The sequence below is a fragment of the Akanthomyces muscarius genome, chromosome 3, assembly GCF_028009165.1.
Source record: "Akanthomyces muscarius strain Ve6 chromosome 3, whole genome shotgun sequence".
In the NCBI taxonomy this organism is placed as follows: Eukaryota; Fungi; Ascomycota; class Sordariomycetes; order Hypocreales; family Cordycipitaceae; genus Akanthomyces; species Akanthomyces muscarius.
This window is the reverse complement of record NC_079243.1, coordinates 2,333,862-2,349,364: the sequence shown is the minus strand read 5'-3', so window position 1 is coordinate 2,349,364 and position 15,503 is coordinate 2,333,862. Positions and strand designations below refer to the sequence as shown.

The 15,503-nt window shown below is 54.6% G+C and overlaps 4 protein-coding genes across 4 annotated transcripts; 2 read left to right on the top strand and 2 right to left on the bottom strand.

Annotated features, from left to right (window-relative positions):
• Nucleotides 1-3,738: 3,738 nt before the first annotated feature.
• Nucleotides 3,739-5,560, top strand: LMH87_002110 (uncharacterized protein; the record flags this gene model as incomplete). The annotated part of the gene is made up of 3 exons (XM_056193507.1): nt 3,739-4,123; nt 4,290-5,313; nt 5,371-5,560. The coding sequence occupies 3 exons, from the start codon at nt 3,739-3,741 to the stop codon at nt 5,558-5,560; spliced, it is 1,599 nt and encodes a 532-aa protein (XP_056050539.1).
• A 674-nt stretch (nt 5,561-6,234) lies between these two features.
• On the bottom strand, nt 6,235-9,079 carry LMH87_002109 (uncharacterized protein; the record flags this gene model as incomplete). Its single annotated transcript, XM_056193506.1, has 6 exons — nt 6,235-6,512; nt 6,585-6,734; nt 6,797-7,951; nt 8,003-8,618; nt 8,670-8,723; nt 8,777-9,079. 6 exons carry the CDS (start codon nt 9,077-9,079, stop codon nt 6,235-6,237), a joined length of 2,556 nt encoding a protein of 851 aa, XP_056050538.1.
• Nucleotides 9,080-11,984: 2,905 nt separating this feature from the next.
• LMH87_002108 (uncharacterized protein) lies at nt 11,985-12,499 on the bottom strand (the record flags this gene model as incomplete). The annotated part of the gene is made up of 3 exons (XM_056193505.1): nt 11,985-12,046; nt 12,167-12,250; nt 12,439-12,499. The coding sequence occupies 3 exons, from the start codon at nt 12,497-12,499 to the stop codon at nt 11,985-11,987; spliced, it is 207 nt and encodes a 68-aa protein (XP_056050537.1).
• A 444-nt stretch (nt 12,500-12,943) lies between these two features.
• On the top strand, nt 12,944-14,839 carry LMH87_002107 (uncharacterized protein; the record flags this gene model as incomplete). The annotated part of the gene is made up of 2 exons (XM_056193504.1): nt 12,944-13,784; nt 13,842-14,839. The coding sequence occupies 2 exons, from the start codon at nt 12,944-12,946 to the stop codon at nt 14,837-14,839; spliced, it is 1,839 nt and encodes a 612-aa protein (XP_056050536.1).
• Nucleotides 14,840-15,503: the final 664 nt, after the last annotated feature.

Sequence of the window (15,503 nt, the reverse complement as noted above, 5' to 3'; positions counted from 1 at the left end):
GAAAGCAATTACTCGGCACGAAATGAGATGCACATCTGGGTTGGGCTGCCAGGGATGCCCGGCTAGTTCAAGACAAACGACTCAGGTCTCTCTTTTTTTTTTAAAATCATTTGCCGCACTTGACTGGGCAAACAGGCTTGTTCCCGCAGCCAAAAGCAAAGCGGGAATGTCTGAGAGTCAACAGGCCCCCCCCCCTTAGCGCCGCAAGAAGCAATGTCGGGGAGCCTGGGGCTCGTCAGGCCGGGCAGGGACGGCAAACGGGGCTGCCAGCCGAGGGAGCAGCCATCAGCTCAGCTCGTTGGGCAGAGAGACTCAAAGTCAGAGAGGCCTGCTAGGTTTGGCTGGGAGAATGCACCAAGACCACAGTGGGGGACGGGCGAGCCACACAGCGACACGGCTCGAGCCTCTTCCGTTTTAGTCTTGATCGGTGGGCCAAACAGAGGACGCCGTCTGGTGCAATCCGTCGTTAGCAGGGCTCTATTTTCCCTGGTCTAGCGACTTACACACATCCTGGTATTGTATGCTTGCTTCTTCCACTGGCCCGTCCCCAAAGTATGAGCGCAGTCGTGACCGTCATCGCAGAGCCACTCGACGCTGAGCGGCATCTCTTCTTTCTTCTTCTTGCAAGAATTGGGCACAAAAACTGGCCCCGTCGCTTCATTGCCCCACGACAGCCTCTCTCCTAGGCAGCTCTTTAGGCTCTGGGGTTGGGCGTGCGGCTAAAGCTTCCCGACAGGTCACAGAATACACAGACCCTCAACGCCTTGAAACTCGAGAGCGGGCGTGACATTGTGCACGGCGCACAGAAAATATTCAAAGGCTCATGCGTGCATATCAGGTCAATGATTAAGGGAGTTCTACCGAGCGGCGGAAGCTTGTCTCCATCTCGGCCCGTTTCGCGTGTAAACTCAAATTGACTGGAGTAGCGAGTGCGTCGCCCACGGTCAAGAGAATTGTGAGCGCTGAGCTGGTTGCCGGCAAGGACATATCAGGGCAGTGCTCTGTAGCGCACATCGGATAGCAGCTCATGTCGTGCATGCTGCCAAAGAAGGCGCACAAGATGGGCGTTGGCGGTATGCAAGGACTGTCACGTCACTCGATTTGTCACTTTTAAATGTCGTGCTAGAGGTCAAAGTAGCTTCGCGGACGGGAGCTACTGGTAGGTGTGCTAGGATATCCGCCACTAGCTCGTTACTTCGTGGACGGACTGACGGAGTGGAGGACGTTCAGTCGTCTTGTGCAGTCGCTTTTTGCGGTGCTTGCCAACACGCTGGTATGCAAAGCTCGGCCATTCTACTCTCAGGCTGCACCATGCATTTTCGATGGGACGATGTGTACTCCGTAGCTGGCCGAGACTGGGCGCCGCCCGTAGCGCACTCGCAGTGTTTCAGTGCTCGGTCCAGCTGTCACGAACGCCGAATGATGAAATGATCCCAGCGGAAAGGCTCAAGCTACGCATGATGAGGTGCAGCCTCCCTGGGACCCCTCGTCCGGGCACGCGGGATGTTGGATGCGGTGTTCGGGCGGGGAAGGCCTGATGGAACAGGGCTCCTGGCAGATTGCGAATGTGATAACAAGTGACAGGACGCCAGGCTGGTGTCTCGAGCCAAAAATCGGGAAAAGAGAGATCCGGATTTAGCTCGGTGGGAGACCGAGCTGAGCCAGCTGGAGAATGTCGCAGACAACCAGGCAGGGCAAGCAAGTGGACAACAGGCACGGCACGGGCAGCTTACAAACCACCCAGGCTGTTGACACTATGCATTCTTTTTTTTTTTTTTAATTTAATATGGCGGCGAAGTTATTGCCATTGCGACCATCTTGGACGCTAATTGTTTCGTTTAGATGTTGCAATGGGTCATGTTGTTGCTTCTTAGAGGCATCGCCACTTGCTGCTTCTATCTACGTGCCAACTGTCAGCCGACTGGCTGCCTTTTAGTATCGACTGCCATGAACAGCGACAAGGTCAAGCAGATGTGCCGAATGCACTGTAGAACGGAGTACATTTCTTGGCCCCAGGCTGAAATCAAAACAGACGTTAAAACTCATAATGATTTGCCCGCTCCCCATCACGCTCACCGACGCCACAGAGCCCTCTTCTCTCTGCCACACCGGGACGGTCCTCACCTCCCCTCCCTTGTTGCGGCGTTGTCTTGCCCGGTGGTCACTCGAGACACTCGTCCCACGGCGCGTTTCCCTTACTCGCATCCAACGCTTGTTTAAGATTCCAACGGTTCGGAATTGCCCCAAAACGGCACAGTTGGGCCCTGTCGCAGTTTGTTGTGTCACGCGTCGTTTTCCGAGAAGCAGTTGCAAGCTACCCGCGCACCCGTGTTGCCGATCTATGTTTTGCAAAGGACGTCGAGGTCGCCGACCAATATGCTAGCCCGAAGCTACTCACCTGCTACTGAGTAGTTGCGTCGCAGGTTTATTACTGCTGCTGTGGCGCTCTATAATACTTGTTTATTTCATCCCACCTTGCAAAGAGTCGCGAGAGCCTTCTCGCGAAAGATGGCGTTTGCTTTCTTTTGGGCCTCGAGAAAAGGATCTGCTGTGGAAAGAAGCAATGACTGCATGGGCGGGGAGCAAGGTACGGCTGTTGCCCTTGAGGCGTTTTCTGTCAGTTGTGATGGGGACGCAGCCCGGCACAACGGCTGTTGATTGTTGTGTAACCGCAAGAGAGATTGGCCGAAATGGAGGTCATCCAGCATGCCGTAACTTGACTCTATTATTAGGCTATGATGTTATGATGCGCATTGCTCAAAGGAAAGCAAATCGGCGCAGATGACAGCTCGAGAGTCCTTTGATATCATCACCGGCCAGCAAGAGAAAAAGGAACTAAACGCGAAAATCGCCGGGGGGGTGAAGGGGGGCCGCTTGCTTTTCGATCGTCTCATGTTTTTTGCTTTTGCTGGCCTGCATTTCAAATCTCGGTGGCAAACGAAGGCAGTCCCTGGCAAAGCTCAGACCCTTGCATGCTCAGAATCAAATCGCCGGTAACAATAGACCGGACAAGATATCGCGAAAGTGGCACCGTGGTCCTTTGTCAGGCTGTTTGGAGGGATCAAACAGCAATCTCGCGTCAGTAAAGGTAGGAATACAAATTGGCACTCAATGCAGCGCCGGCCCGTATCCAAGCACAGCACCGTCTGAAACCGATCTGTATCGAAAACCACCCCCGTTTTTCAAAGTGCTGGAGCGATTTGATGATGGTAGTAAGAATTAGTAGAATTGAGTGGGCTGCAATTGAAGCCTTGCGTAATTGTTCGTGAGAAAAATAAGCCTTCCTTTCGACCCCTGCGCAGCGCCACACTTGGCTGAGCCTCATTACCCAGGCACGCCACAATGGCCTAGCAGGCAGTTGCAGAGCTAGTCTTGCGACTTGAGAGTCCATATTCTTCAGGGAAACCAAAACTGAAGAGACATTCAGAAAAAAATGTAGATAAAGTGAAGTCTTCTCCGACCCTTCCCTCTCCTCTTTCATGATTCTGCGTTGCGTTCAATCCATCTCAACCACTGTCAAAGTAGCTGTGGGTCAGTTTGCTTGAGCCAAATATCGTCAGGGCCTGTCAGATTAGCTCCTTCAACAAAAAAATTAAAAAAGTCGCATCAACCATCCGTTTTGTCCCGTCAGACAGGGGCTTCCCAGTGGTCCGGCGCATTGCTATTGAAGCGTTTCGCATCCTTTCCTCCGAATTTTTTTTAAATCCTTCACAAGCCAAACAACAACACCCACCGACCATGCTTCGAGCGACTAGCCGCAGAGTTGCAGCCACAGGATTGGCGTCCTCATGCCTGCCGAGGAGCTCCAGAGTCGCTGCTGCAGCCGCGCCCACATGTAGAGCGGCCGCCTTCACCCCGCAGCTTGCCTCTCGCCAGCCTCTTTCTTCCTTGCAACAACGAGGATTCCGCACAACCACCTTCAGAATGGCTTCTACCCGCACCGAGAGCGACGCCTTTGGCGAGATCCAGGTCCCCGGCGACAAGTACTGGGGCGCCCAGACCGAGCGATCCCTCGAGAACTTCCGCATCAACCAGCCCCAGGATCGCATGCCGCCGCCCATTGTCAAGGCTTTCGGTATCCTCAAGGGCGCTGCCGCCACCGTCAACATACGATATGGCCTGGGTACGTTGTTTTCCGCTCCCCTCGCCGGCTCCTCGGGCGGCTTCGGCGTCGACCGGCGCAAGCTCCGTCACAACCCGAAAAAGGCGCAACTGAATGCGCCCGCCTCAACACACGGCCATCGACTCTTTGAATTGTTGCTAACCCGCGCTCTTTTGTTGCGATACAGATGCCAAGATTGGTCAAGCCATCCAGCAGGCCGCCAAGGAGGTTGCCGATGGCAAGCTCATGGACCACTTTCCCCTCGTCGTCTGGCAGACCGGCTCCGGCACCCAGTCCAACATGAACGCCAACGAAGTCATCTCAAACCGTGCCATTGAGATCCTCGGCGGCAAGATGGGCAGCAAATCACCCGTCCACCCCAACGACCACGTCAACCGCAGCGCTTCGTCCAACGATACCTTCCCGACCGTCATGCACATTGCCGCTGTCCTCGACCTTGAGGGCGAGCTCCTCCCCGCCATGCGCAGCCTCCGCGCTGCCCTGCAGGCCAAGGTCGACGACTTTGAGGCCAAGAAGATCATCAAGATTGGCCGCACCCACTTGCAGGATGCCACTCCTCTCACCCTCGCCCAGGAGTTTTCCGGCTACGTCGCGCAGCTCGACTTCGGCATCAAGCGCGTCGAAGGCTCTCTTCCCGACCTCCGTCTCCTGGCGCAGGGCGGTACCGCTGTCGGCACCGGCATCAACACCTTCAAGGGCTTCGCCGAGGCCATTGCTGAAGAGGTCTCGAAGATGACCGGCACCGAGTTCAAAACGGCCCCCAACAAGTTCGAGGCGCTTGCCGCCCACGATGCCATTGTTCAGGCCCACGGCAGCCTCAACACCCTCGCTGGCTCTCTCACCAAGATTGCCCAGGATATCCGCTACCTTGGCAGCGGTCCCCGCTGCGGTCTCGGCGAGCTCATCCTGCCCGAGAACGAGCCCGGTAGCAGCATCATGCCTGGCAAGGTCAACCCTACCCAGTGCGAGGCCCTCACCATGGTCTGCGCCCAGGTGATGGGTAACAACGTTGCGACCACCATCGGTGGCATGAACGGCCAGTTTGAGCTCAACGTTTACAAGCCTCTGATCATCCGCAACCTTCTCCACAGCTCTCGCATTCTAGCCGACGGCATGCGCTCTTTCGAGAAGAACCTTGTCGCTGGTCTCCAGGCCAACGAGGAGAAGATTGCCAGCATCATGAAGGAGTCGTAAGTACTACGAGCCAATGGATTTAAGCGTACGTTAAACTAACCATGGTAACTCAGTCTCATGCTGGTCACTTGCCTCAACCCCAAGATTGGCTACGACATGGCCAGCAAGGTTTCCAAGAACGCCCACAAGAAGGGCCTCACTCTCAAGGAGAGTGCCATGGAGCTCAAGGCTCTCACCTCGGAGGAGTTTGACACGCTGGTCAAGCCCGAGCTCATGGTTGTCCCCAGCGAGTACAAACTATAGAAGCTGTATGGAAAGCTACAGGTGGTGGACGGAGAAGTTGTGTAATGATAGTGAATAAGCGAACATTGCGACTCTAGAACATAGATGGCGTTCCTGGCATGTAAAACAAAATAAACGACGTCATTTCATCAAGAGTTTGCCTTGCTCTTAGTCCGTGTCTGTCAATAACAGAGGTGTAGGTTAGCAGTGGCTAGTAACCATTGGCCGAGATTGGGGCCGTAGGCGAGAGAAGGAGGGTAGCAAGCATTAACGTTATTTATTTTCGAAAACACCTTGACGACTACTAGTACCAAACTTATAAGTTCAAGCTTTGATTTTTTTTTCGTGATCATAAGATTTTCTTTTATAGAGTAGCTATCTGTACAAAGAAAAACATCTTGCTGAGCAAAGGTGGCCAAACAACAACAAAAAAATCCATTAACTAGAATGCCGCATTAAAGAAAACACCAAATAACAAACACTACCAAGGTAAGGGAAAGTGCAGCAGAAAAGGAAAGGCGAGGATGCAAAGCGCGCGGAGGGGACCAACATGATGACGCCGTGCTGGGGACCAGCTTTTCTGACGACAAGGAAAATAGAAAAAGGGAATCAGATCCAAGCTCTTTGTTGTGCAATACCAAACATAATGGGAACAAGAAAACAAAAGGTAGTCAGGAACTCTAGAGACCCTTTTTTCAGTCCTCGTCAAAAATCTGGTACGTGTTTTGCAGAATGGTATCGATGACTTTAATCTGCCATCCTGCGTCGGTCATCGCCGTGCTCGGGTCGCTGCCCATGAGCGTCGGGCCAAAGATGACGGCCAGGTTATGCGAGTTCATGCGGTTAATGTGCGAGTTGTCCATCACGCGGTACAGGTGCAGCGTGATGGCGCGCAGCGTCGCGTAGTTGGGGTCGGGGAGGCTGTTGATGATGGCGTGCAGCGAGTCGCGGCGGACGATGTCGTCGTCGTGTTCTGTAGACAGGGGCGGTTAGCAACAAGGTTTTCAATGATGACGCGAATATGCATCCAGGGGCAAAAGCGTACTGGCTGCGTTGATGAAGCTGCTGTGGTGCTCCGTCGTTAGAATAGGATCGGGAAGATCACGGAAGAATTGCTTCAGCAGCCCAGTCACACTGTTGACGTCGTGGTAGAAGCTCTCTGGGTTTCTAAAATCCAAAAGCGGGTTCTGAGAGTCTATTGGTCAAAATAGTCAGTACACAATTGCGTATACTTGCGCGTTTCCGTAGGAAACTTACCCGCATCAAACATGCTCTTGAGCTTGTTAATGTGACTCAGGGAGCCAGACTGGCGGTAGATGCCCTCCACGCCAAGACCGTACATGTCAACGGCCTGGATACACTGGTACACAACCATGGGCACAGCCAATCCGTCGCGCTCGTACAGCTTAGACAGCGAAACGCCAAAGACGGGCTTGGACGGCGCCGGGTTGGCCATAACGCTGGTGCCTTGGGCGCTTGGGTACGCCGGCGGTTGGCTCTGAGGTTGCTGTCCTGGCTGCATGACACTGGGATGACCGCCGGGACCGGCTGGGCTCTTGATGTCGCTGGGAGGTCTATATGGCAGCTGGGTTTGCTGTGGCGATCCGCGTGCCACAGGTCCGCCGCCTGGAGGTCCAAAGGGCGCTTGACTCTGCTGAGGCGAGGCGCGCTGTCCTGGGGGATTGCCACCTTGGAAAGGTAAGGCGCCAAGTTGAGGGGCACCCGGCTGGCCATTTCCGTACCTGGGAGATCCCTGGTGCGGGAGCCCCTGCTGGGGAGGAGGTCCTTGAGGAGGCCCGCCCCGTCCACCATATTGCGGCGGCGGCGGCCCACCAGGGCCACCAAGACCACCTGGACCAGACGGGCTAAGAGGGTTGCCTTGGCTGAAGCTGCGGTTATGCTGTTGCTGCTGGCCAAACGGTCTAGGTTGATCTGGAAGTCCGCCCTGGGACACACCAGAAACCATGCCCTGTCCTGGGCCAGGTGGTCCCGGTGGGCTCTGGGGGACGGAGGCATGCTGCGGGCTGCCGGGGCCGCTAGGTCCGGTAAAGTTGCCCGTGCTGGATCGGACGCCCATTGATTGCGGCTGCTGTGACATGGGGCCGGAGATGCTGCCACCAGCGAACGGAACATTGGAACCTTGCTGGCCGGAAGGAGCAAAGGGCTGGCTGTGTGGTCTGGGCGCTCCAGAGGATTGAGCGCTCAGCACCGGGTTCTTTTCGTATTTGACCTCGCTGGTATGTGTGACCTTGGAAAGCTGGGCCGAGACGAACTCGTTAAGATCGCGCTCGTTGTTAATGGAGGAGACGGCCTGGCGAAGGCTACGGGGTTGGGGAGTTGTCTCTCCAGGCTGGTTCTTGAAAGGGTACACAATCAAGCCGTTGCCAAGGAGCAGCTTTTCGTTGAAAGCAGCTAGATTATGTTAGGGCTTGTGCCTTCAAGTTATATCAGGTCGAGACTTACCAAACTTCTGCATCTGCAGTGTGGTGGCAGAGTCAGTCTCGGACACCAAATCCTGGAGAGCCTTGATAGCCCTTGGGCGGTGCGACGACTCGAGCTGGGATTTTTCCGACTGCAGCGTCTGGACGTGGCTATAATACGTCTGGTCGGCATTTTGGGCCTTCTTGAGCAAGTCTTCCTCCTGCTGCGCGGCCGACTTGTGCGCCTTGAAAGCGCCGAGAACCTTTCCACCCTGTCGGCCCTCGCCGGTTCTAGCTCTGTCATACTCTTCAGCAAGCGAATCGTACTTGGCTTTGCTCTTGCGCATGGTCTGTTCGAGGTCGGCAACTTTTTGCTCGGCGGACAGACCATCGGTCTTCCAAGTCTTCCGGCTGCGCTCCGAGTTGATGGCCAGCTCGTTCAGCTCCTCGTACATTTGGTGGAGCGAGGCTGCAAATTGGATACCGTTCTCGGCCATGCGGTCATGGATATACATCATCTCGTCATAGGATTGGGCAAAGCTGCCTGTGCGGTGGTCCGCTCGTCGCATATTGTCCTGGGTCGAGCGGCAGAGCTTCTTCAAGCTCTGAGCGTGGTCGTCCTCGAGAATGGCGCGCTTTTTGAGGAAGGTCGCAAATTCCTTCGATGAAGTCAGTTGATGCGTTGCTCAAACAATTGCGGTGTGTTTTACCTTGGCAGAAGTAACACTCTGCTTGAGACGGTTCAACAGGGTGGCTATACCAATCTGTGGATGATTAGTAGCTCATTCGCCTCGCACAGCGCGGGTAATCGCATTACCTCGGATGAGAGAACTGCATTGACCTGCTTCATCAGCGCAGCTTCGGCTGGGCTTGGATTAGAAGCGTCAGGAGGGGGAGGGGCTCCGTCTGCAGCGGCGCTGTCGGGTGCGTCGCCGTCGTCGCTCTTGTCGTCGTCAGAGTCGCCGTCGACGCCTTCTTGCTTGTCCATTTCAGAGGTAAACGGTTTGTTGGTGCTGTCCTCCGAGACCTTGCCAGCGACAGCGCTGGAATTCAATTGCTGAGGCTGTCCCGGAGGAGCAGGCAAGGCGTCGTCGCCTGACCCGCGAAAGTCGGACGACATTGTTGGCGTCGTGTTTGGCTGCTGCGGGGTGAGCCGCTGTACCGAAAAAAAAAAAAAAAAAAACTCGCAGGAGCTCTGCGAAAGTCGGAATATTTATCGGGACAGCGAGCGCAGAGTAAATGGTCCTCGTCGCCGCGAGACAAACACTCGAGTTGTTACAGGACAACGGGTTTGGGCTGTCGAAACGGCGAGCGGCGCCAACCAGTTGGGGGCGTTTGGAGGCGCGAAGCGGGAGGCGCAAGCTCAATGCGTCGGCGATGGAAGCTCCGGCGCACAGGTCACGTCGGGTACCGGGTTTCCGGGCCGTAAGAGTAGCAAACAAAGGGAGCGTGGAGTGATGCGAGGTGGAATGGCAGCCGGGCAGCAAAAGCTTCGCGGTACAAAGAAGAGGTGGCAGCAAGAGAACAAGGCCGAGAGTGGCTGCTCCTCAGTTGTCAGCCACGATGACGCGCCTCGAAACTTGGCAGCGGCGGCTGGGGTTTCTGCGGCTTTCAGGGGACGGTTTAGTGCATGTTGAGGAAACTTGACCTCCTGTAGGGGCCTTTTGTGAGTGGCTACAGGCGGCTAGCGTGCTGAAGAATTGTGGCGCAGCCTCTTTAGATGCCTGAACCGGCTCCTCTAGTGGACTCGCAGGTCGACCGTAGCGTGGGCTGAGCTCAATTGTTTGTTTCGAATACCCTCCGTTGCAGGGTATGGGCTAAGCCGGTTTTAATTATAGAAACAGCAATACGACCAAGTGTCTTACTTCTATAAATCGGATTACTCCAGAGCACCGTTCCCTAGCACAGGGCCATTCAGTAGAAAAAGACGCCAGCGGCGAGGCTTTCAGTAGTTAGAAAAAGACAGAGAGTAAATAGGAAGAAGAGGGAAAATAAAGGACCTAGTAGGGATAAGGAGAACAAGAAAGAACAAGAAAAATAAAGAATAATTAGGGAAAGACAAGAAAATAATAAAAGGCAGAGAATACAACAAGTCACTACTTCTACATAATAAGCGGCGTGTTTTTTTTTTGGCACCTCCGTGCCTAGCTTGTAACCCTGCCTGCCTTATGCCTCCACGCTGGCCAACGCTCTGGGCGAATAAGCCGCGTCATCTATTTTAGCTCGCAGAGGCTATCAAATGTAGCATCCTTGTTGAATTAACAGACAAGTGTAGAAAACACAGAGTCTGCCCTGAAAAGGCGCTTTCAATGTGAACCGTTGCTCAGGCCTTACCCTCCGCGCCACCCCAGGAGCTGTCAACAGACTCATGAGGGGCATGAACTCTGTCACCGGGAGATCCAAAATAATATTGTGCGCTCTTTGGAAAAGCAGGCGGGTGTGGCATGGTCGGTACGGGACGTCTCCACGGATTCCGAGCTGACAACGGTCCATCAACAGATGAGCACGGTGACTAGTCCAGAACAGGCACACGCGCAGTCGCAATCCTTTTCAGCGCGATCAAAGGTGCGGATATTGACTTCACTTCGAAGAAAGAATTTCCGAATACCTTGCTTTGTGTAATGGTGCAGGATATCGACAGCGCAGTCAAAGATGTACTCCCATCATAACCATGAAAGCGGGAAACAGGGTAGTAAATGCCGTGACGAATCGCACAACCAGTTTCGGGCTTTACCGTGGTATTAGTTGTTATTTAGCGGGCCCCGTCAAATTAATTTATGCCATCATAGTGTCCTCATAAACAAGAAAGGATGTGGTAAATCCTGTAAGCGGACTTCTCGAATGGTTCGGCATCGGCGATTGTGTATATGCAAGCCGCAGAGTCAATGGAAGCATATAGAGTTGTAGTCAAACACCATACAGGACTGATTATAAGTCAAAATGCAGCAAAACAATCACCACATAGTGCAGTTCTTTTATTTCTACTCCTGCATAGTTCGCGCCTGGTTCGCATGGCTCACGCGGTAGGCGTAGTAGACGTGGTAGGCGGAGCGGAGTCATAGATACCCATGAGTTTCTCTACAAAGCCCTTCATCGCTACCGATACTGGCATTGCGATATTTTGCGCAAATGTCCCGAAGCTACCCTCGCCCTTGGCTATTGTGCATGTCGACCTAGTCCACGATATGTCGCCTGAGAAGCAGTCAACCATGGCAGTAGGGTAGAGCTTCATGTCCAGCACATCCTCAATCCAACTCCCGCATGAGAATACGGATAACTCTACTCCAATGTAAGTCGCAACACTGTGCTCTTTGACCCCTCTCACAGCTCTGGCATAGTTCACTCTATCTCGCTGGATACTCATTGTGATGACACTGTTGATAAGTTGTGAAGGGTCGATACCAAGTAACCTGCAACGTATCAACCGGCTTCATCAAGTACGTGGAGGAGGCACCTCAGAATTAGACAGGGCTTTCGCCTGGTAGTGCAGACGTCAGCGACTGCCCACATATTATGCATGGCGGACGTGAGCCGAGACCGTTGTCGGCGGCTATACGTCCAGCAGGAACGGCGCAATTGACCTTGCCGGGACCATTCTAGGCCACGGTAGGTAGTGTCCACGAGACGTCATCGCACCAGGAACTATGCTGTCTCATCCTCTGACCTGTTGTCGGCGGTCGAAACTTGCGAGCCCCCATAGAGAATGCCGTCATACACAGCCATGCACAATCATCCACCACCTCATGCCTCACAGTATCGCGCTCGGGATCGGATTCGTATTTTTTGAAATGTTTATGACTGAGGTTGGTATTTCCGACCGGGCAGTCAGCCGGTTATGCTATCGACACCTTGCTTTCCTTTTGTTTTAATTCAGTCAAGACACCAATTGTCCAGAATCGCAACTCCAAAAGATCGGTCTCAGTCGACCAAAGCGTAGAAAAATTTCCGGAACGACCTGCTCCCTTTTTTTATACTTGTTCATCCTCGCGCGCGTTTCGTCATCGTCATACATCCACCGGCACCGTTTATCGCAGACGTCTGGCTTCACGCTCAGACTCGAGCAGGCAGAGAATGTCGTTCTCACGGACTGGAGGAAGCCAAGAGGTTAGCACATGTGTGTGTGTGTGTGTATGTGTGTGTGTGTTGCGGCTTCGGGGTGTAGTCGGAATTTCGTCGCGAATGTGCAAATGCTTCGTAGGAAACGTACCGGGACCCTTGACGTTGCGGATAATGGAACGGGTAGAGTCGTCCATGAACTCGACGCGGACCTGAGTGACACCACCACGAGAACCTAATCAACAACAAAAAATTAGCCGACAGTTCCATGCGAGATTGTAGGCCCTCCAGTCCATTTTCGAAAATCGGTTCGCCAGGCGAAGTGTTTCGTTCGAGCGAGCGACAATCGAATTTGGCAACAGTTTCGGCTCGTGTATAAAATTTGGCGGCCCTATGGTCGGAAAGGTGATTGGAGATTCGTACCGGTGCGGCCAATGACCTTGGTCACCTTGACCAGCTTGACGGGGGTCTTGGAAGCTTCCATCTTGACGAAATTTGGCTGTGTTGTTTTGTCGGCTTAAAGGACAGCAATTGTGGTTTGGAAAAATGGCAAAAGGTCGCTCTCGTCAAGTGTTTGAAAAGTGGATGGCCTCTATTTTGTGCCATTTGGCAGGGTTTTCCCACACTGATTTGGCGTGCGTGCCCCGCCCAGGACTCAAGTCACGTGCTTCAACCGAGAGCCCCATCGCACTGTGGTGGCTGCGTGTGTGCAGACGGGCCGGCATTGATCCGGCTTAGCCGCAAGTTTAACGGACGGCCGGCCGATTACGGCGCTTGCCCTACCCAATTTTTTTGCTAGTCGGCAGGCTTGAAAATAGCTTCACCAAAGAGCCGCAGCCGAAATGGTGCGCAGCATTGGCTCACTAGCGCTCATATCAACAACCTGAGCCAGAACGACGCCTTACACTCGATACAGCTCTTTTCAAGCATGGCCAAACATCCAGTTATTGGCCTCCTCGGCGGCGGCCAGCTCGGTCGCATGCTGCAGGAAGCGGCCTCACCACTCAACGTCGAACTCGCCATTCTCGACGCCGCCGGCTCGCCCGCTAAGCAAATTTGTGAAAACGCCAAGCATGTCGCCGGCTCCTTCAACGACCCGGCTAAGATCCGCGAGCTCGCCGCGCGGGTCGACGTACTCACCGTCGAGATTGAGCATGTCAACGCCGACGTGCTCGAAGAGATAGCTACAAAGGGCGTCTCGGTCGGCGCAGGGCGGCCGCTGAAAAAGGTGCCCTGCCACCCGTCGTGGGAGACGATTCGGCTGATTCAGGATAAATATTTGCAAAAAGAGCACTTTTTGCGCGAGGGCATCCCCGTGGCACCGCAGATGGCTGTCGAGGGCGACTCGCTCACGATAGAGGCGCTGCAGGCCGTCGGTGACAAGTATGGCTTCCCATTCATGCTCAAGGCGCGCAAGGGCTCCTACGATGGGCGCGGCAACTTTCAGGTGCGCGGGCCGGCCGACTTTGACGAGGCCATCCGCTCCATGGGCAAGCTGTCCCTTTACGCGGAAAAGTTCCAGCCTTTCGTGAAGGAGCTTTCCGTTATGGTGGTGCGGACCGAGGACGACGACGGGAATCTGCGTGATGTGCACCCGTATCCGGCCGTCGAGACGGTGCACGAGGACAGCATCTGCACCAAGGTGTTTTTGCCGCCGCGCGGGGTGCAGGCGGAGGCGTGCGAGCAAGCGTGCAAAGTCGCGAGCAACGTGATTCGCACGCTCAAGGGGCGTGGTGTCTATGCAGTGGAAATGTTTGTCCTCAAGGATGGTATGTCTCTACGAGCTCTGAGCAAGTTCAACTGGAGCATCTACTAACACATTGCAGGCGGCATTGTGGTCAATGAAGTAGCCCCCAGACCGCACAACTCGGGCCACCTCTTCACCGAGGCCGTCCCCTACATGTCGCAATTTAAAGCGCAGCTGTGCGCCATTCTCGACATCTTCCCCGGCAAGGTAACGCTGCAGCCGCGCGTCGAGTCAGCCATTATGCTCAATATTCTGGGCGGCGCCGAGGAGGAGTCTCACGACAAGCTAGTGGACATTGCCAGCCGCAGCTACGACACGAACATGGACGTATACATTCACCTGTACGGCAAGGCGTCGAAACCCGGCCGCAAGATTGGCCACATTACCGTAACGTCGTCGGCGGCCAATATTGCCAGCCTGGAGCAGCTGGCCGGCTCGCTGACCAAGGAGGTGGACAGCGTGCGCGAGGGCCGCATCGCGAGCGCGGCGGTACAGCTGCGTCCATCCGACGCTCCCTCTTCTACATCGGCCCCCTCCAAGCCCGCGTCCTCGCGCAGCCGAAGCAACCCGCTCGTGGTCGTAACCATGGGGTCGGACTCGGACCTGCCCGTGCTCAAGGGCGCGTTTGAGGTGCTGGAAAAGTTTGGGGTGCCTTACGACTACACCATCACGTCGGCACACCGGACGCCGCAGCGCATGGTCGAGCTAGGCCAGGCAGCGGCGGCGCGGGGCGTGCGTGTGCTAATTGCGGCGGCGGGCGGCGCGGCGCACCTACCCGGCATGCTCGCCTCGGAGACGGTGCTACCGGTAATTGGCGTGCCGGTCAAGGCGACGCATCTCGACGGTCAGGACTCGCTGCTCAGCATCGTGCAGATGCCGCGGGGCTGCCCCGTAGCAACGGTTGGCATCAATAATTCGACCAACGCGGGCCTGCTGGCGGTCAAGATTCTCGGGTGCAGCGATGCAGGGTACAGCGCAGCCATGGGACGTTACATGAAGAATATGAGCGACGAGGTTGAGGTGAAAGCTGGCAAGCTCGAGGAAATTGGGTGGGAGGCGTATCTGGCGAAGAAATGAGGCGATGCATATGAGAGAAAGGGACAATGTATATAAAATGATCGATGACGATTGAAAACGAAGCTAGACGTGAAAACGCTGGAGCCGTTGGTCAACATTCTAGTGGATTTCGACGCAGGAGTCCGACTGTAGTTGTCACTGTGTACGTTGGTGAGAGGATTGTGGGCAAAGATGCGTGGCCAAGATACCAGATGCGCTAGTCTGCGTATGGTTAGTAGGTAGGTGTCCCGCCGTACCTAGCTGTGCTGGCTTGTGGTGGTGTCACCGATGTACATTCGTCGAACAGCTGCCATGTGTTTAAATGAAGACGCCCGCTTTGTAAAACATGTAACATGCAGTTATTTCAGTCTCTCCCCCCCTAACGCCCCCCGCGCAGATTGCTGCTGCCCTGCTTTGGATTGATCCATGAACCTTCTGTGGCTGAGCTTTTGTTGGCCTCATAGAGCCACTTGCAGCGATGAGGTCACTACAGTAGCTCGCTGTAAACAAATCCTGCCCGTATCAGCCAATTGCTGCACCAGGCCTCACCGCATGCACGCTCGCCCAGTTAATGAGGAAGTACACAAACAAGAAAAAAAAATCCCCGTGCACTTTTGAACTCTTGTTTCCAAGGAATGTGAAATAATATCCCAGACCTGATCTTCATCCCTCGTCCCACTACTTA